Below are 21,357 nucleotides of genomic sequence, written 5' to 3'. Positions count from 1 at the left end.
TTCTCTTTCTGACTTACTTCACTCTGTATGACAGACTCTAGGTCCATCCACCTCATTACAAATAATTTCGTTCCTTTTTATTAGCTTGTAGTTTAAATGGTGTTATTTAACTGTGAAGTAATTATAGTGAATTATAATGATTTTCAACTAAATGTAAACATAGACGTCTCCAAAAATAGCATAGCCTTACTATTCAGCAAACATTTCATTTATTACAAAGTAGATAACTTCCTGGTTTACTTTTACACTTATGATGACTTAGCTGCCAAGGAAATATTTTAAATGGTAATAATTGGAAGTTTTAAAGTATAGATTAAAATTGACTGTACATAGCTAAAAAAAAAAAAAAAAGAGTAGCCAGAGTTGAGACCCTGCTGTAGGCTCTCTGCATTAACTTTGGATTTAAAAGCAGTCATTTTAATGGTCTCTCTGACTGGAGCCATTTGTTTGCCCTTTAGGGAAAATGGTGAAAGCTAAATCTAAACACCCCTTGTTTTCACAATAATTTGAAGATAGATTAGTGTGGGTCATCTTAGAAATATGTTCTGTTGTTAAAGGCTATTTTTAAACAGAGTGTAGTTGAGAGCCCGTATGCAGAAATCAGTCTATTTACCAATAAACAAAGTTTAATCTACTTGAGACAGGTCTCAAACCCTTTCTGCATAGGGCTGGATTTTGCAGTGAGAAATAACCTGTAAATTAGTTGATATGCAAACAACTATTGACTTTCTCTAGTTTTCTCCTCCCTGCTTTGATTCTATCTACACCCTAGTATATTCTCACTATAGGATCTCTTTCCTACCATTTTTCATGACACACATTTAGAAAAAAATAATTGTGCTCAATCCTTAGTCAGTATTTAGTATCTATTTCCCTTAAATACTTTTTTCCTGTTAGTCTTTCACCTGTTTTCCATCTGAACTTATGTCAACTGACACTGAGTTTTTCTTTATAGATTCTGCCTTGAAAACATCCCATGGGTTAGAGTTAAGCATTCATCTTGCATACTTGATGTCTAATACAATTAATGGAAAAGTTATTTTTGTTCAAAGTGTGAGGAACAAAGGAGTTTATGCTTTAGAGATGTTCAATGACGTATTCAAATGAAAAATAAAGTTTTAAATTAGAAATAAGCTATTATTCTCCAGAGTAGCAGTCACTGAATGAACCAGTAGTTTCCAGTGAACTAAGTTTTACCGCCTGAGATTGATGACATTAATAATAGGTATAAACGAAGTGTCTGCATCACTAAGGAGAGGCGTTGTGATGCGAAAAGCATGAGACTGGCAGTTGTGTGATTTGATCTGAAATTCCAGTCTATTGCTTGCTAGTTGTGTGACCCTGGGCAAATTCTTAACCTTTCTGGGTGCAATTGTGAAAGAGTGAATGGAAATAGCTCTCCAGTTGAAGGCAGGAAATCTGGGCTTAAGCCATATCGCTTCTTGCAGGCTTTGTGACTTAGATCAAATTATTTAACTTCTCTGAGCCAATTGAGGATAATACCAATCTTACCTCACTGGGTTGTTGTAAAAAAACTAAATGAGATAATGAAGAATGGAGCAGGAACTTAGTAAATGTTTGGGGTTATTTTAAAGCATATAGCTTTGTGGCAAATATGGAATAATAAAAAAAAATAGTTTTGGCGTCAAGCAGAACTGAAACAGCTGTGTGACTTCTAGTAAGTTACATAACTTCTCTGAATCTGTCATGAGGATTAAATAAACGTATTATGTATATAGACTATTATCCTTGGTCTCACTGGTATGTGGGAATGAATGAGGTCAAATTAAGAGTATATTTCACAAGCTTTTGCCCTCACCTGCTTGTTTCTTACAGCATCCACCCTTTATGATTCCCCAATATTGCCTACATGCTGTTAGGCAAGGCTATAGGACTTCTTCTCATCACTGGCTTGTAAACAGAAGTGACACATTTGTTATGACCATTTAGCCTTTCCTGGAATACACTCATTTTTTGGCCTCCAAACTTTCTGGAAGTAATAGTGAATTTCCAGAAGTGCTACTGAATATATCCAGTCAGTTATCATGGGACATCCAGCAGATCCCACTGCCCTTCTTAAGCATTTGCTACCTCTCACCAAAGGGCTCTATAGTCACCTGTTACACACTTCTCCCTCAATGTGCTAAAACTATTTGTTGGATTGTGATAAATAAGGGACATGTCTCTCTCCCTCATTTATGTTACACTGCATTAGAGGAGTACCAATACTTCAGGGTTTTAGTGGAAATGCTCTTTTAGAGCACATTCTCTCTCACTCTCACCTGACTCTCTCTCCCTGACCCAGACAGGGTCCATGAGCAAGGCGTAAATCCAAGTGACACAGAAGCCACTCAAGGAGTGAGTGAACTCTCCTCTCTCCTCTTTTCTGATGACTAAGGCTTGATATTGGGTTAGGCATGTGATATCTGGTTCTTTGTATAAGGTTAGTTGTTTTCCAGGGGAATCCTCAGCACCTTCATGAAAACAGATTTGCCCAAATCTATCGACACAACTGAACTGCTTAAGTGGATGCACTTACCCTCAAGCTGAGCTATCCATCCATGCACGTAAAGTATAATGTACGTAAAATATTCAGTGGAATATTGGGAAACAGAGGTTTAATAAATGATAGTGCCACTGGTGGCAAAGGTAGTCAAAAGCATCCTGCATGGGGCTTCCCTGGTGGCGCAGTGGTTGAGAATCTGCCTGCCAATGCAGGGGACACGGGTTCGAGCCCTGGTCTGGGAAGATCCCACATGCCACGGAGCAACTGGGCCCGTGAGCCACAATTACTGAGCCTGCGCGTCTGGAGCCTGTGCTCCGCAACAAGAGAGGCCGCGATGGTGAGAGGCCCGCGCACCGCGATGAAGAGTGGTCCCCACTTGCCGCAACTAGAGAAAGCCCTCACACAGAAACGAAGACTCAACACAGTCATAAATAAATAAATAAATAAATAAAAGAACGTGAATTTCTAAAAAAAAAAAAAAGCATCCTGCGTGGTAAAACTACTTTTCTTGTTTCTAAGTTTTAGAAGCTTCTTTTCCTCTTCTTCACCTTCTTTACTTTTCATTCTTTAGTTTCATTACTGTCAGAGAGTTTGATTAGCTTTCATTTGTATGCAGAGAAGTGCAGCCCTTCCTGGCTACTGGTTTGGATTTATTTTTATGTCTGATAGCAGTCAGGTCAAAGAAGATGATCTCAGAATGTCTCACATCCGGTCCAACTCACCCACTAAGATTTTAAACTTTGTTCTTTTAAAATATTGCTAAACACAATTGTTAGGGGATTTTCTTTCAGTTTTCATCAGATCCAGTTCTTTAGACTTTTTGAATTTCAGGAACCAGGGGAACTTCCCAAGAAAATTGGGAGTTTTTGATGCTACAAGGATTTTGCAACAGTTTTAATCTTTCTTTCAAGGTGCTCGTCAAGGGGTGTGGTGTGTAGAACTTTCACTTAACTGATTTATTGCTATTAGAAATTAATTGTTTCATTTCCTTTAAACAGTATGAAAAGTAATTTTTTTCTGCCTCTTTTAAGTGATAAAAATCTAAAGACAATATGTCCAGTATAATAAGCATTTGGATATTACTTTATCCCTGGTTAAGAGAATAAACAACTCCATTAACAAGGTGCTATTAAATCAAACTATTAACACCAGTGAAATTTGAAACTCAATAATAATAATAATTGAAATAATGTTACGTTTCCTGGTATTTTTCTGGGCTTCTTTGGTGATTGGAAATTTTATTGCAAAATGAAAGCCTGAATAATAGAATTTTAAAATAGAATAAAATGTATTTAACCAAAACACCTTATTATATACAAAAGAATAAGCTGAAACCCAGAGAGTTTACATTATTTACCCAAAGACACAAAGCTAGTTAATGAAAGACCAGATTTCATAGTTTCTTTTTAATAGTATAAAAATGGCTATTTACAGTCGGCATTGGCTTATGTTGTAAATATTTATGTTCAGGCAAAACATAAGAAAGAATCTTGCAAACACTGCACACATTACTATGAATATGTACTAAGCCCAGTCTACTTTTTTTGTCACCATTTTTTTTACAGCTCCCAAATCCTCTCCTGTTGCTAAAGATAAGTTAAGAAAGGAAAAGAGAGGTGAGAGTTATAAAGCAAATACAGTGTTAAAGCCTGCATTTAAAAGACAAGTGCCGGGAACCTGTTCAGAAAACCAAACAGGCATCCTATTTGTAGAGACTCTAAAAGGTCCCATGCTGTTGATCTGATAGATTTGGTGTTTCACACTATCAAACTAGGAGCATTTGAATTCATCCCACCTTCACATCAACAAGTTGCACTTTTTATAGCAGCAGAAGCATTGGTCTCCTTACCAAAGATGGCTATTCAATTAAAACCCAAAAGAATCCAAGACTAAGGTAAGGAACAAACGATGATGATAAAAATGGAATGTTACAATGACTATAACAAGTGTGATGACATTTATTTGAGGACATTGTTCTCCAGGGATAGAGATGCATGAATCCTTCCCTTGATGTGCCCTCCTCCAATTGAATTGAGTAGTTCCCTAGCGTCCAATGCATATTTTTTGATTATAGAATGCGGTGTGAGACACCTGTTGTGCGCCACTTCAAATCCTTTCAGCCTCACCTCTTACTCCTGCCGCTGCTGCCGCTACCTGTCTGATAGCTGCTTCAGCCAGTTTTGCACAGGAGGAAACTGATAGTTTTTTTCCTGTGTGCCTCTTACTTCCTGCCTTGCCTGGAACTTCTCAGATGAGGGACACCTATGGAAACCTGCCCAATACTTGTATTGTAACCCTGAGTGCAGGGTTCAATCAGAGAAGCAGAGCCACTAGGAGGTTTTATAGATACTTATATCTGTCCCAAGGATTTGACCTCACATGATGGTAGATGCTGGTTGTGCCGTCATCGTAAGGCTGTTGTCCTCAAGTCAATGGTGGTGTTCTGCTGTTCTCTTTCTTCCCCACTAGGCTGTAAGCTCAACAAAGGCAAGATCTTCATCATATTTTTGCTATATTCCTTAATGTACCCCCCCACCACCACCAAGAAAGGTGTCTGGTAAATAAATAGTTGTTAATTAAATACATTAAAATGTTTGAATTGATAAACTGGTCTAAAGATCACAACCTAGAGTAGAAATAAACACTAACTTAAAAAGTGTATAAACAGTGGTTTTTACAAAGCTAAAAGCTGGAAATGCTCTCCCTTGTCATTTTAGGATAAAAATGTTAAGGCTGTGTATGCAAGAAAACCAGCCCTATTTTTCCTCAGGGACAGATGCCAGATGGTGCAATAGAGAAAAATAGTCCAGATATAAAGGATCATTGATCATCAGGGAGGGACACAGAGTTGATCTAGACTGTCCAAACAGACATCATTCTAGTGTATTTTTCTGCCAGAAAGGCAAAATGAATGCTAAACTTGGTTAGGAAGGAAATAGGAAACCATGATGTCCTTGATAGGTTACTTGAATTGTTCTGCTTTCTCTCCAGAACAAAAGCTTAGTCACTGAGTAGTGGGCTACTAGATACCATTTTCCAGGCCTTGTGGTGCCCTCAGCAGAGAGGTGTGCTTGGCCAGAGAATAAGTCTTCAGATATGGACAGACCTGATTATTGCAGTCTCTTGCATCATCTATATGCTGGCTCACCCTCTCTGGGCGATGATCATATATAGTACTTCATTTATGATGTATTTGAAGCAACTTTACCTTGAATTAGGGTGGTCAGGAAAGAGCCTTACAGTTTTCTGTATCAGATATGAATTTGGCCTTTGGGCATAGACATGACCACTGGCTGAAAATTGCCTAGGTGATGACGAAGAAGAAAGAGAAAGAGAATATGGAGGAGGAAGAGGAAGGGGAGGGGAAGGAGAAATTTTACACTTATTGAGTTCTTTCTAGGTGCCGGGAACTGTGCTAAAAACTTAACATTTATTATTTCATATTGTTCTCTATGAAGTGAATATGCTATTCTACCCAGTTTACAGATGCAGGAGGTAGAGCTTGGAGGGCTAAAGAAACTTGACTAAGGTGACTCACTGATAATTACGGATCAGAGATTCAAGCACAAGCAGTCTAATTCCAAAACCTCTTTTCTTCAACATTGATCTTTTTTAATATTAAAAGTTTAAAAATTAAATTAAAATATATATTGGTAAAGCAGATGTCTATATGCCACCCCCCACAGTGAAAATGTATTAGTTCATCACATTTGGAAAATTTTAGGCTTCTCTTTCATCAGATATCTTTTGTGTCCCTTTGTCTCTCTCCTCCTTTCCTGGGACACCAATTACACACATGTAAGACCATCTGATATTAGCTCACAATTCCTGATACTTTGTTCGTTTTCTAAAATCACTTTACCTCTCTTCTTCAGTCTAGATAATTTCTATTAACTTTTTTTTTTTTTTAATTTAGTTTTGGCTGTGTTGGGTCTTCGTTTCTGTGCGAGGGCTTTCACCAGTTGCGGCAAGCAGGGGTCACTCTTCATCGCGGTGCGCAGGCCCCTCACTATCGCGACCTCTCTTGTTGCGGAGCACAGGCTCCAGATGCGCAGGCTCAGCAGTTGTGGCCCACGGGCCTAGTCGCTCCGCGGCATGTGGGATCCTCCCAGACCAGGGCTCGAACCCGTGTCCCCTGCATTGGCAGGCAGATTCTCAACCACTGCGCCACCAGGGAAGCCCTCTATTAACTTTTTTTTTTAAATGCACTGATTTTTTTCTGCAGTGATCTATCTGTTGTTAAACATGTCCAATGAAATTTTAATTTCAAATGTTACACTTTTCAGTTCTAGAAATTCCAGGGATTTGTTTTTGTTTTGAAGTTCACTTGTGATTAGTCCAACTTACATCCTCCCGTGCCTCTCTCTGTCTTTTTTATTTTATTGGTAGTTGAGCTGGCAGTCAATGGTGCTGAATTTTAAGATATATTTGGTTCACTTTTTGGACAAAATTGGGCAGATCCCTGGAATCTAATTACCGCAAGAATGCCAAGGACTACACTTTCACCCCCTCAACACCCACTGTGTTCTCAGCCCAAATTCAGAGTGGGTTTATAGAGGACTGTCAGACCTAACAATTTGCTTTGGATATGGGGCTTTTCCAGATGTCATTCTGTTTCATTAGTGCATTCTGTCATTTAAGGCAAAGGCTAAGCTGATTTATCCTCATTCATGCTGTTTCTCCACCTATGACAAGCCAGCTCTTCCGTCCATCTGGACGCAGAACAGGCACCTCCTCCACCACCCAGGTATGGAGACAGCCACAGCTCCCTGACCACACAGGTGTGGCCCATATTGCTCGGTAACTTAGTTCTTAAAGGCTTCCTTATGCCCCTGTTTCTTGTCTAGCCCCATAAAAAAAGTGTGATTTTTTAATTTTGCTTGGGTTTTTTCCTTGTTGTTACTGTAGGAGTAGAGTTCTTTCACATCTACCTATAGTCTAACTGGAAGTGGAAATCTCCATAGAAAGTTTCCTAACACTACATTCTCAGCAGCTACTACAGATTGCTCTTGGCTGGAGCTTGAGATTAAATCCATTTGCCATCTCAGACACCTGTGTGAGAATTGGGACTATAATTCAGAAAACTTCCAAGGCACTGATATCAGTAGGTACTGAAAACTTCTCACATAAATTTTTTATCCTATGAACTAATTGAGGAATCTGACTGTTTATTTGCATATATTCAATCTTGTTTCAGAAAGTATATAAGATATTAACATAGTAATAATAATTGCTACCATTTACTGAATGTGTCAGGCACTTCAACAAGTTTCTTTATAAATTTTTAAGTTTATGTAATCCTTATAACAATTGTTAGAAAAAAATATATAATAACTATAATATAAAATATATTATGTTATTTTATATTATTATAGTATTATTATAACCATTTTTTACAGATGAGAAAAAAATTTTAATAGATTTCAATGAACTTCTGTAGGCCACACAGAACTCAGATTTTAACTTCCATCTGTTTTAATCACCATGATATTCTAACTCCTAAAACTTTGGAGATTACAGTCGTGTTTTTCCCAGATCACTTCTTCAGGGCTTAAACACCCATCCTCCAGCTGCTGGAACCATCAGCTACTGATGGCTCATAACTGCATTTCTCCCTGGATACTGTCTTGCTCAGGAGTATGTCCCTGAGGGAGCAACCAACAGCCAATGACTACCCCTTTGCCTTAGTTCACTATATCTCTGAAGGTCTATCCCAGCTCCACATCTCCTCGTCAGATAGGTTGAGGCCTCAGTTGCAACCTCATTCTTGGTCAGTTTCTACTTCTGCCCAGTCCTGACTTTTCATTTTCTTATATCTTCTGAGAACATTCCTCAATAAACCGTCTGCACGGAGTCTGTTATAGACGGAATGTTTGTCTCTCCTCAAAATTCATATGTTGAAGCCCTAACCCCCAATGAGGTAGTATTTGGAGATGGGGACTTTGGGAGATAATTAGATTTAGACAAGGTCATGAAGGTGGGGCCCTCATAATGGGATTAGTGTCCTTATATAAGACAAGGCACCAGAGAGCTTGCTCTCTCTCTCTCTCTCTCTCTGCCGTGTAGAAGGTGGCCATCTGCAAGCCAGGAAGAGAGCTCTCACCGGAAGCTGACAGGCTGTCACCCTGATCTTGGACTGCCAGACTCCAGAACTGTGAGAAAATAAATTTCATGCCCTGCCCTCTTGGTCCTTTTTAAAAAATCACTGCCATCTTCTTTCTCCCTTCATTAAAAAAAACCCAAAAACTTTATGATGTAATATTCGATATGTACAAAAGAAATTATATCACTCTTACTTAGATTGTAAAGCAAAATAATAAAACAAGCACCTATCAATCCATTACCCAAGCTCATAACCTCAATATCACCGATGTCATTGAAGCTACCTGTTTGTTCCTTCTTGATCCTATTGATCTGACTCTTCCTTCCCTACAGTCAACCACCATCGTGAGGCTTCTGGTTACTTATAGGCTTTCTATGGTTTTGCCGCGAAATAAACAATGTCTACTTTTGTTTTTGAAGTTCATAAAAGTAAACTCTTATTCACAGATTCGTATCACACTATATGAATCACTATCAGCATATCTTCACTAGAATGTTGTCTCTCCACAAGAGCAAGGACTTTCACTTGTTTTGTTCAACATTGTATCCGAAGTGGCGACAGCAGGATGTGGCATCTGGGAGAAGCTCAGCAAATATGTGTAAACTGACTGAATGAAAATCTGAGACTTCTCAATAGTTTTTGTCCTTCTCTTCATATCTGAAGTTTGGCAGTTAAGTGTAGTTGCTTAACTGATTGAGGGTTGATTGTCAGGTGCTATTATTTGTAGCTTTCTATGCTGCCTGATATAGATATTTCACGGGCCTAGGCATGAACTAAGCTATTGTAAATAAACCCATTACAGTAAGTATGGATTTCCTTCCTGCTTATCTCCACTGTCTCATTATAACTATCCCAAGCCAGAAATAATTCTGCAATACAATGACTTTTGCCCCAGTCATAAAAGTCCTAGGATAAGACAAAAAAGTGTATTTCCTTCCTTCTGCTGCTAAATCTCAGATTCTTCTATGCAAGAATGCTTATTTAACCCAACAGCTCAGTTGTTCATAGGTCTCACCAATTACTAGAATTATTATGGTCTTGTAATATATATGCTGTTTTTCTCTGTACCATCATTGGCATACTTTATACATCTTTTATGTTTACACTGCATCATTTCCTTGAATCAAATGTTTTGCGTACACAGAGAGCTCCTTCAGAGATCATTTATTTATTTTTTACTAATGTGTGTTTTGTGTTTACTATTTCCTTAGTTATTTATTATACATATATCTTTTCTTCTCTATTCTTGGCATAGAATCTTTGTTAGAAGTCCTGTGTGATTAAACTTCCAAGATAGGGAATGTTACTAACATTTGCTAAAGCTTTTATTTCTAAAGACATTTGGATGCAATGCAAAGTTTTTTCATGAGAGGAAGAGTTGTGCAGTGGAGGAGAAAAGGCTGTTTTGTGATTACAGTGGTTCCTTGACCGAAATAGGAGAGAGAATCGCTGGTGTTTCTGCAGTGTTGCCATGGATTTCTATTCACTGACAAGGCATTCCTCCACATTCTGTTTTGCAAAACTGGAAATTCCCTGAGAAATCTCCAGGAAAGCTGAGTGCCATATGAAAGAAAAGAAAACTGAAACCAGGGAGCATAATATATGGGGCAAGAACTCAACAAAGTAGAACTGTGCCATTTTCTAAAGGTTAACATGAATTTGAGAGATATCACAATGTTCACTCGTGGACATAAACATACATTTTTTTTTGTCCTCAGTGTTGCTTTTTCTTAGTCTATAATCAATGAGGAAGTATCTATTGAATACCCGTATACACCTAGCACGGCTTAGGACACTGTGGGGTTTCTGAAGAATAATCTATAAAGTCCCTGCCCTTCAAGAGCCTACAGTTGAGTAGGAGGAATAAAATTAACACACTTAAGCCACAAGGCAAAGCAAGATGGTACTCAATTACTATAAGCACTAAATTATGAGGTACAGACTATTAGTACTATAAAATTGGTTGAGAAGGGACACATAGGAGCAGGGGTGAGCCCCCAGGGTTCCAGAATGTTCTATGTCCCATCTGAGTGGTGGCAACCTGGGTGTTGTCTTTATAACCATGTGTAAAACTGTACACATAAGTTTATCTCCTTTTGTTTATAATTCACAATAAAAATAATACAGGAGAGAGAGGGAAGGAGATGAGTAAAGACTGGAATATTTAGGACAAAAATCCGTGGGGGAAATAGGACTTAAGGGTGGCCTACAGAATTGGCCCAGAGGAGAGAGGAGATCATACACATGCAAATGTAGCATGGTCGTGAGTGGGTGGGGATGCAGGTGGGCTTCCGGGAGAAAGGGTGCCGACAAGAGTGGACCTGGAGTTGGAAGGGAGGTGGGTAGATGGGCGGTGCAGCAGCTAAAATAAAGCTGGACAGTTTGAGGGGTTAGAGGGGTTGAAGAAGGACCTTGAAATGGAGGCAGAAGAGTTTAGCTTCTGATGCAGTAGAACATCAACACATTGTAAGTTTTAAACTAGGTGACATACTGATAACAGAGGATCTTAAAGAAAATTAGTATGGCTGTGGTCTGCCTTTTGGATTAAAATGGGATAGAAGCTGGAGTAAGGAAGGGAAGCAGAAATAGAATCACGTGGCCAGTGAAGGCCATTTGTCAGCATCACTGGAGAGGAAGAAGTAGACGTGAGAAACACTACAGAGGAGAAATGTGCATGACTGGGTAGCTGACCAGATAGGGAGAATGAGCAGGATAAATTAAGCCCATATTTTATAAACCTGAGGGAATAATGGTGTCAATGATAGAGCAATTGGTAGAAGAAGTTGGTTAAGAAAAGAAGGTAATTTTGGTCTTTCGAATGTAGGATTTGAGGTGACAATGACAACTAAGCAGTAGCAATATGGGGACAGAGCAAAAGCACATACAGAAATGTTAATGAACATTTTCTAATATAAGAGATCACAACCAGAAATGAATCGTCATCTCATGCTATATGACATATAAAGTACCAAACAATGCTTCTCTCACAACAAGGACAAGGCTAAAACTCAAGGCAATTTCCCATCCTTAAATGTAGTAGCAAAACCTACCACTATTCCTGCCCTATTCCATTTCTGACATTTCTGTGAATACCTTAGTTCAAAAGCAAGACCTGTGTATTTTATTGGAGGAAAAAGCAGGCATTCCAGTTGATGGTGATTTCTGTGCAAGATAAACCATCCTTACCACTTTTTAAATCTTTTTGATTTTGTGTCTTTTTAACAAATTTGGAGAAATATACTATAGAAATGCAAATCTATAAAACTCCAAAGGGCAGATAAAACCAAGGAGGCAGATTTTGATTCAGTTTAAAAAAGCACTTTCTAAAAATATGAACTACCCATAAATGGAAAAAGCTAATTATATTCCCTCTTCGGGAAATATTTTAGCAAAAGCTTGACTCTCTGTAGAGATTCTATATATAGGATTTTTACTTTGAGTCAGTGATTGGACTAAAAGACCTCTACGACACTTTTTATACTTATTCTCTTCCTGTCATGTAATGAGGGTAGGTGAGGAAAGGTTTGAATAATATCAGTGAATTTGTTCATTTATTCATCCAAGCAGTTTTTGTACTTTTCCAATGAGCCAGGTACTGGGTCAGGCACTGGGGACGCAACAGTGAAATAGACACTGACCCTGACCTCAGTGAGCTTGTAGTCCAATAAGGGATATAGTGAACAGAGTGTTAAATGCTATCATAGAATAAATACCTGGAATTCTGGAAAGGCAGGGCTCACTCTTGAGGGGTCAAAGAAGACTTTAGGAAGTAAAGAACATATTATTTGAAGCATCGCATATTATACCAAACCAGATTATTGAAGACGGAAGAGGCTTATGTTACTTCCATGAGTTTACTTGCCCAATATTCACTGAACACAAAAATTCTATAGTAAAGTCTACTGACAGAAAAGAAAGCCTAAAAGAATGAAATTCAATATGCCAGCATGAACTGCTGTCTCAGAAATGTACTTTGGGTTTCCAGAAAACCCAGACCCAATGGCGATTGAAGTATTTTAAAATATAAATAAAATCCCTATCATGGGATGATACAGTGAAGTATTTCCTCTACCTGAACTTCCCCTATCCAGGCCACTAGACTGGATTGTTCCATTGTCCCAAGAAACAGGGTGAGGAAGAAGGGAAAGGGAGGAAGTTGCAGCACAAACCAAAAAATAAAGATATCAAGTTCTTGGCTTTTCAATTAAAAATGCCCAGTTATATGATACAAGGATTAAATCAAGTATTTCCTGGGCATTTTCCCTTCCCAGAGGAGACAGTTTAAATTTTTTTCTGAGGTAAGGAAAGAAAGTGTTTGAATGGGGATGGGAAACAAGATTGTTAAGACCTTGGTGAAGATCTCTAGGAAGGGTTCCCAGACCCTACTTCCTCTTACCTTCCTCAAAATAATTAGCTCCTTAGAGAGGGAAAAGCAATAGAATCCTTAGATAGGTCAGGGTCCTGAGGGCAAGTTGAAACTCTGTCTTGCATCTCAGGGATGAGTGCTTTGCAAATTTTAATGTGTATACGAATCACCTGGAGATTTTGTGAAAATGAACTTCTGATTGAGTAGTTCTAGAATGGGGTCCAAGATTCTGCATTTCTAACAAGTTCCCAAGTGATCCCGATGCTACCGGTCTACAGTCCACACTTTGAATAGCAAGATCACAGAGGATTCTTGAAGGCGACATTGTCCCCAGGAATCTTTTCTACTGTCATGGAGCAGGTTCAGTAGCAGAGGTGGCTGTGGAAATGGATGGGGGCAGTTAGAGCCTGAGATGGTCCTATGGAGCTTCCTGAAACCCAATAGCAATGTAGGAGAGGAGATAATTTTCTTATGCCCTAGAAAAGGGTGCAGAGACTAGCCAGGAAATTGGTAAGGAACTCATAGTTGTAATGAAGAGGATTTGTAATGAGGGGAAAGCAGCTGGGATCACACCACTATGGTACAGGAGGGAGCAGGGACATCTCCGCGGATGCCAACATGGAGGGCTGTGCATGGCTCAAAGGGCTATTGCAACTCCGTGGAAGCCAATATGAATGACAGCTGTCAATCATGGGCCAGATACCCTTCAACCATCCCCATCTGCTCCCACAATATCATGAGCCTCCGGAAATCAAATTCTACATCAGAGAAAAGATAAAGGAGAAAAGACCCTAACTGGACTGGTTTACTCAGAATTGACAAGATTATTTTATTGGCTACTGAGAAAAAAGGGGGTTTTTGAGACAGAAACTAAGTTGTTTCAGAAAAATATTTTCTTAAATTCTCAGATTTGTGACCTGAGAACTTCATAGTCACTACTCGATATATATAAGAAATGTGATGGTTAATGCTCCCAAATAGTGATTTACATGGAGGTTATAAATTACAGGTTTGTTTTGAGGGGAAAACTGATGTGTTGTAAAGTTTTATATTCTATATAGGGCCTAGCACAATCCTTAAAGGAAGCAGGAGGATTCAAAACTATTTCAAGTTCTTTTGGAAAACAAAAATGCAAAATGCTGTGAAAAAGATGGGTCAAAGTCAATTAGAGATTTCTTTCAATCCTTTAAAGAAATAAAGTAATGCAGAAAAATGCAAAATGAGGGAAATCAGTTCATGGAGAGAAGGAACTAGAGTAATATATTTTGATCACTTACTATGTGCCAGGCATTATAATGGGAACACAGCATATAACTGCTCTAATCCTCTCAACGACCCTGTAAGGTAGATTAAGGACCTTTTTGCAGATGAGCAAATAAAGCCTGAGGAGATCAAGTGGTAGAGCCAAGGTTTAAATTCAGGTTTATCTGATTACAGAGTCAAGGTTTTCTTGTAAATGAACATGAAAGATCCAGAGAATAATAGACATCTTGAGATCAAAGTTGTGGGATTAGCAATGCCAAAAAGTTATTCATAATACAATAATAAGAATAGCAGTTGTCAGAAAGAGACATGAGGTGAAGGAATGGTAGGTCAGGGGAGAAAAAGGGAAGAGGGAAACTAGTATTATTGACGTCTACCATGTGTCAGGAGCTGAACTAGAGCTTAAACATTCATTTAACCCACACAGCAGTAAGAACCTCATTGAGCAATCATTCTGTGCAGATCATTTTGGAGTAATAGTTTTGGAAAATATCTACACACAAAGTGTTAAAATACAAGGCTCCATTTTAACATATCTATTCTGAACAATAATAACTAATACTAATTGAATGCTTATTATGTGTTGGGTACTGTTTTGAATACTTATATGTATTAATTCATTAATGCTCACAAAAATTTTATGAGGTGAATATAATTATTATCCACAGTTAATGATTGAGAAGCCGGGACTCAGAGAGGTTATATCATTTGCTCAGGGTCACACAGATACCGATTAATGGAGCCAGGATAAGTCTGTAAGCAACTGGCTTCAGAGTCTACATGCATCGCTGATGCCCACAGCCCCTTTCACTGGTGCATCCAAGTATCGATTATCAACTATATTCACAGACCTGCAGTAGGCCCTCTGAGGCATACGGTAAAGCACAAGATATATTCTCTGCTCCAGCTCATAAATTAAACTACTATATTGGTTTAGTTTACCTTTAAAATATGTGTGTGTATTTGTGTGTGTGTGTGTGTGTAATCATTCTGATGTCTGAAAATTCCATTGTTGTGATTACCTAAGATCATTTTAATGATGTTCATGAGATAAGACCAGTCTAGGTCCCAACATATGGCTGAATTCATCAGTTATAGCAACTGAGGTGAACTGAATTATTTATTTTGGACTTATTCAATATGATCTTATAAAAAGAATCATGCTAATTACAATAAATGGTTGAACATTTACCCATACTTACAAGTAAACATATTAACGAATGGACACTTGAAAAATAATATTTTCTAAATATTATAAAATAATAGCAAAGAAAACAAAGAGGATGTAACCAGATTCACCAGTCTAACTGCTCTTAATGATAATATATTAAGGGACTTTGGGTACATATTAACTAATCCATTTAAAATGAGTTTTGAAGAATCACTGAGACCTGGGGATAATGCAGATGACTAGAAAAAGTAGTACAGCTTCCTAAGAAAGAAAGAAGACGTCCTTGGTAATTACTATTCTTTCATGGGTGATATTGTGTTTGGGATACATCATTGAAAACAAAAACAAATTTAAGCAGCTAACTGGGATGGAAAACATGAACAACACAAGCAAAGTATATCTTTTAAAGCACGGGTCAAAGGATGGTCTAATGGCCTCAGTGTTTTCCAAAAAAAGAGAAAGGGAAATTCTTTTCTGTTACTGAGTGGAGAAGAAATAAACTGAAGGCTTGGGTAGAAAAATGAAGCTACTGGACAGTTTCCAAAGAAAAAAAGAGTACGACAGCTAATTCTAGCTTCAATAAGAAATAATTTGGTAAGCAGTGTTCAGCAAGCTTACAAAACATAAACTTACAGAGGGGATGACTGTATGATTGGGAAACATTTTTCCTTTAGAATTTAGCTGCCTGAATAGAATAGCAGCAGAAATATTTTTTAAGGTTTCCAAGGTTGAGGCTTTTTCAGGCAGGGTGCGTTCATGGTAAAGAGGCAGAGGAGTTGCATGAGCTATTAAGACTATATTTTAAATAATTAATGATAGACTGAGTATGAAAGATCAAGAGAAAATGGGTAGAATGCAATACAATTGGGGGAGCCTTAAAGACCTGGAAGATGCTACGAAGTCAAACAATAACTCTCTTACCTTTTATTCTTTTCACACATCAAACGTGGAGGTCAAATAAGTTTCCTCTAGTACAAAAACTCACCAATGCCTTTCGATATCAAATCAAATTCCTGCCACAAATTACCATAATCTGTAATGGATGCTAAATGAGCTTATCAAAATGGGAATTTATATACAATTCAATAAAACCTTTGATACATAGAGTATCCAGCAAAATTACAGAAATGATCTGGTTAGGGTTCCCATACAAAAAGTACCTAAGTGGGAAAAAAAAAAAAAAAAAAAACCTGTGAAAGAAAGAAAGTCGAGAATTTCTCTAATTATGAAGAAAAGTGTTTCAGTATGCCATTCCCTACACCCTCACCCATATCTGGCAGAAAAAGGCTGATCCTTAAAGTCAAATAGAACACAGCTTAAGTTCCCATAACATTCTGTGCTGGAAACAGTGACCATCATCCAGTTTCTTCACTTCTTTAAGCATAAGTAACCTTATAGGAGTATACAAAGCAATGTTTGTAGAGCATTTTATCTAGTGCCTGTCATATGTTAAACTCAATAAATATTTTACTTTACTTTATTCCTACTTTAATCTGGCAAAGGAAACTTGATCATAAACTATTCTGGTCACTGAAAAATAAATAAATCACAAGTCCTTCTACACAATTAACAATTTTTTTATTTTAAAATTATGAATTACAAGATAAAAGAATGGAGGAGATGCTGATCACCAAACTTAGTAATCAAATAGTGCCTCTTAAGACTTTTCTTGCATAGTTTGCATGAGTATGGATATAAGAAAATAAAGCCATTCCAGTGGCAGGCTTAGTAAATGGGATATTTTAAGGACAAAACTCAGATATTAAAGTCTAATTTTCTTTCTTTTTCAGTTCCTTCATTCTGCCAGGTGATAAAAGAATAGATTAGTCAGAGCCAAGCAAACTTAGAAACTTTGGGTTTAAATTCAAACAACTTATTGTTTTTTGCTTTTCCAAATATTCCTTGGGATAACATCAAATTTCTGAGAAAAAAAATATATAAGCTATACCTCCTTTAATCTATTCTTCTGATGACTAACATTCTAGAATTTTCTAAAGTTATATATCTCAGCCTTTTATTCATGAGACAATCCAACTTAATCATGATGTATCTAATATTTGTTTAGAATTCTTAAATCTACATTCATAAGTAAAATTGGTGAGTAATTATTTTCCTCATATAATTCTTGTCTGGTTGTTATCATGGTTACTATTGGACTCACAGAATACGGTAGGGAATGTTCCCTCTTTTTTCTATTTTTCTGAAAGAGTTTGCAAAAGATTAGAATAAACTTCTCCTTGCAAATTTTGTAGAACACATAAAAAAACCCATCTGAGGCTGGTGTTTTCTTTACAGGAAGATGTTTAACTACTTTGTCAGTGTTTTTAATAGTTGTTGAACTCCTTTTAAAAGTTTGTATATATTTTCTAAATTTTCAAATTTATTGGCATAAAATTAACCAAAGTATTATTTTATTATGTTTCATAAATTTTGCTGGATATGAAGTTATTTTCCTTTTCCACTGTTAACATTATTTATTTGTGCCATCTCTACCTTTCTTTATCAATCTTGCTAGTGGTTTGTCTCTTAATAGTCTTTTCAAAGAACCAACTTTTGATTTTATAGATCCTATTTATTATATTTCCTATTTTCTAAACCATTAATTTTGCTTTTAACTTATTCTTTCTTATTTTTTTCTGTTTTTCTAATTTTTTAGGTCGCATGTACAGCTCATTTATTCTTTTCTAAAACAAGCATTGAAGGCTATATACCTTTTTCTAAAAACTACTTTTTCTGGTCCCCTCAAGTTTCGATATGTAATATTTTAAATATTTTTGGTTATAAATATTTGTACTATACAATTTAATTTCTCCTTTCCAAGTATATGAGAAGTTTTCTGCTTGTCTTTTATTGTTGACTTTTAATTTTAAGTTGTGTTTAGAGAACATGTTTTGTGTGAGAACAGTTTGAAATTTGTCAAGCTTTGTTTCAAGGCCCAGATTGTAGTCAGTTTTTGTAAATAAGCATTGGTAAGTATTTAAACAGATATGTTCAGCAAAGTATAGACTTTTCATATAAAAGTTAAGGTTACTTTACCTTCTAGGGAAGGAAGACAGAGCTAGATAAAATAGACAGGTAAAATATATGGTATAGCAGATACCAATGTCCTAAGCAGAAATATAAAGCAGAGTAAGGGAACAGCAGGATGAAGGATCGCCTCACTGGTAAGATAAACTGAGCAAAGAAGCGATGCCAGCTGTGCCAGTATCTGGGGGAAGAAGGGCCTTCCAGGGAGAGGAAAGAGCCAGGGTCGGAGATAAGAGTCTCCTTGGTGTGTTCAAAGGACGGCCCAGATCCTGTGCCACTGCAGCAGGGTGAGTGAGGCATGGAGGGGTAGGCCATGAGGTCAGGGAGGGAGGGTGGGACCAGGTTATTTCTGGACTTGTAGGTTGCTCTGAGGACTTTGCCTTTTATTTTGAGTGAGCCAGGAAACCACTGGAGAGCTGTGAGAAGAACTGTGATATGACTGATTTAACTTTTTAAAAGCACCCTCTGTTAAGGTCATGGTCAGAGATTTGATGAAACAAAAGTGAGAATGCTGCATTTAGTTCATTTAGTTTCATTTGTTGAATTTAGTAAGTGATTATTAGGTGTTAGGAACTGTGCTAGCTATTGTGCACCCATTATTTCATTTAACTTTCAACTTGCTCTATAAGGCAGATATAATAATAATAATAATAATGATAGTTAACATTTATTGACCAGTTACAATGTACCAGGCACTAGTCTATGCTCTTTAATCATTTAATGCACCCCAAAACCAATGAGATACAAGACATTATTGTCCCCATTTTACAAATGAAGGAAACTGAAAGAGTTTGCAGAAGATTAAGATAATCTTTTCCTTGTAAATCTGAGAGATTAAATAATTTGCCCAAGGTCACCTGGTTGAATCCAGGCAGCCTAGCTGCAAACCTTCACCTCTTAGGCACTTCACAACATTGCCTCCCTTGCAATAAGCTTTATTTTGAGGATAAAGAAATTTGGGTTCAATGAGGTTAAAAAACTTGCCAAGTTCACATCTTACTAAGTGATGGATATGTAATGTGAACGAGGTCTATCTGACTCCTGAGCCCAGGTCTTCTGGTGGCTGATGGTACCAGCCGATATTCTCTCTCCAGAGCCCTGTTGGTCATGAGGGGTCAGAGTGAGAGATGGTCAGTGGCTTCATCTTAGGATAGAAAGGCCAGAACCTTATGTAGGTTGTGTGTTTCTTCCTTTTGTTCCACTCTAGCCTTCAGATGAAGCTATTTTACTCTCTGTAACACTTGATATACTTGTCTCTTTCCATTCCTTGAGAACAAGGACCATTTCTCACCCTTCTTTGTATCTCAAGCAGCTAGCACGGTGCTAGGTAGTAGATGATTAATCAATGTTTGTGGAATGCTAAATGATTGCCTTAAACTCTTTCCTGGAGAGGCAGAACCAAATACATCAGGGCTTAACCTAGTGCATGTATAAGAGAGATGTTAACTCGCCTAGTGTCATGTAAGGTGCTCCGTCCTAGCCGACATGTTTCACCATGACTGATAAAGTGAGAAAGTATGTGATCAAAATATACCAATTGCTTGAAACAAGGCTCAGAGAAAAGATAAATAAATGCTGAGTTTTAACTGATGTTTCATAAATATTTAAACAAAGGTGTCAAAAATGTTATTTTTTAGAAACAACTTTTTGATAATAGGGCAACGTTAGCATGGTTAATAGCAAGTGGTAGGTAAATATGACTGAAACAGAGAGAGAATAAACCCAACTTTTCATGGGATATACATTTATATCAATAATGCTATATGCAAATTCATCAGATCTAGCAACTGTCCAGTTCTGTCCTCGTCCCCTCTCCACCCACTGCAGAAAAAGACAAAAAACACAGGCCCTAAAATATTTTAATCATTGGAGGAAAATAAAGAGTATGGTTGACAGCTATTTAAGATGAGGGAAACAATGGGGCATTTTGCGTTGGTGGTTCTGACTGAAAGGACCTGTCATATTTTGCACTTAATCTGTAACTGCAGTCATGTCAGGAACCACATCACTGCCAAAAATGTGTAGTGAGCTGGGTGTGCAGCAGGAGTCAAATTACAAAGGAAAATCTCCATTCTCTTCAGAGAATCTCTTGAGGTTTTAGATAACCTCTTTCTCAACCCTCATGTCTCCATTTCAACCAAAGGTGGAGGCACGGGGGAACGTGGAATGTTTCCTTGGTAGAAGTCATTTTAGTCCCTTTTCAGAACTCAAGACTGTCCCACGGGGGGTTGGAGGCTGAGGGCAAATCACACCCTGTGCCCTGTTCCCTCTCCAGTTTCTTGTTCCCTCTCCACAGGCTGTCCTGAGCCCATTTGGATAAACAGGACAATTAGATTTAAGTAAGCCTTAAGAAGAATCCTGAAAGAGAAAAATCACAGCAGGGTTTATAATTATAGCATCAATTATATGCATTTCTAATGAACATCAGGTGATTTTTTTCAGCCCTACCTCCATTTAGTCCCACGCTTCCTCTCTGAGTTCCTAGCATCTTTGGCCTTCTCAAAAGGTAGGGAAATTACAAAGCCCTGCTCAGGGCAGTGGTTTTCATTAACCATAGCCTGAGTAGGATATAAAATACTAGTGAAGAATATGAGCTTGGGAGTCGATGGACCCAGCTTTGAATCCTGTTCTTTTACTGTGTGGCCTTGAACAAATCACTTACTCTCCCTGAGCTATAGTTTCTTTATCAGTAAATTAAATTGCCTACCTCACAGGGTTGTTTGAGAGTATTAAATAAGAGTATTATGGGACTTCCCTGGTGGCACAGTGGTTAAGAATCTGCCTGCCAGAGGCCCGCGCACCATGATGAGGAGTGGCCCCCACTTGCCACAACTGGAGAAAGCCCTAGCACAGAAACGAAGCCCCAACATAGCAATCAATCAATCAATCAATAAATCTTTAAAAAAAAAAAAAAAAAGAAT

The 21,357-nt window shown here is 37.7% G+C and overlaps 2 protein-coding genes across 2 annotated transcripts in view; both read right to left on the bottom strand.

The window, feature by feature from the left end:
• Positions 1–21,357, bottom strand: part of LOC309656428 (uncharacterized protein) — a 467,714-nt gene that overhangs the window by 355,910 nt on the left and 90,447 nt on the right. The gene's annotated exons all lie outside the window — the stretch shown is intronic.
• Positions 4,816–21,357, bottom strand: part of EXTL2 (exostosin like glycosyltransferase 2) — a 46,512-nt gene continuing 29,970 nt past the window's right edge. Inside the window, exon 5 of the mRNA XM_082452812.1 lies at positions 4,816–20,794. Within this exon, the coding sequence (XP_082308938.1) occupies positions 20,783–20,794 (12 nt within the window). The 3' untranslated portion in view covers positions 4,816–20,782. The remainder of the gene's footprint in view (positions 20,795–21,357) is intronic.

This window comes from Balaenoptera physalus (assembly GCF_965194825.1).
Source record: "Balaenoptera physalus genome assembly, chromosome: 1".
NCBI lineage: Eukaryota > Metazoa > Chordata > Mammalia > Artiodactyla > Balaenopteridae > Balaenoptera > Balaenoptera physalus.
This window is presented reverse-complemented; position numbering and strand designations above follow the sequence as displayed.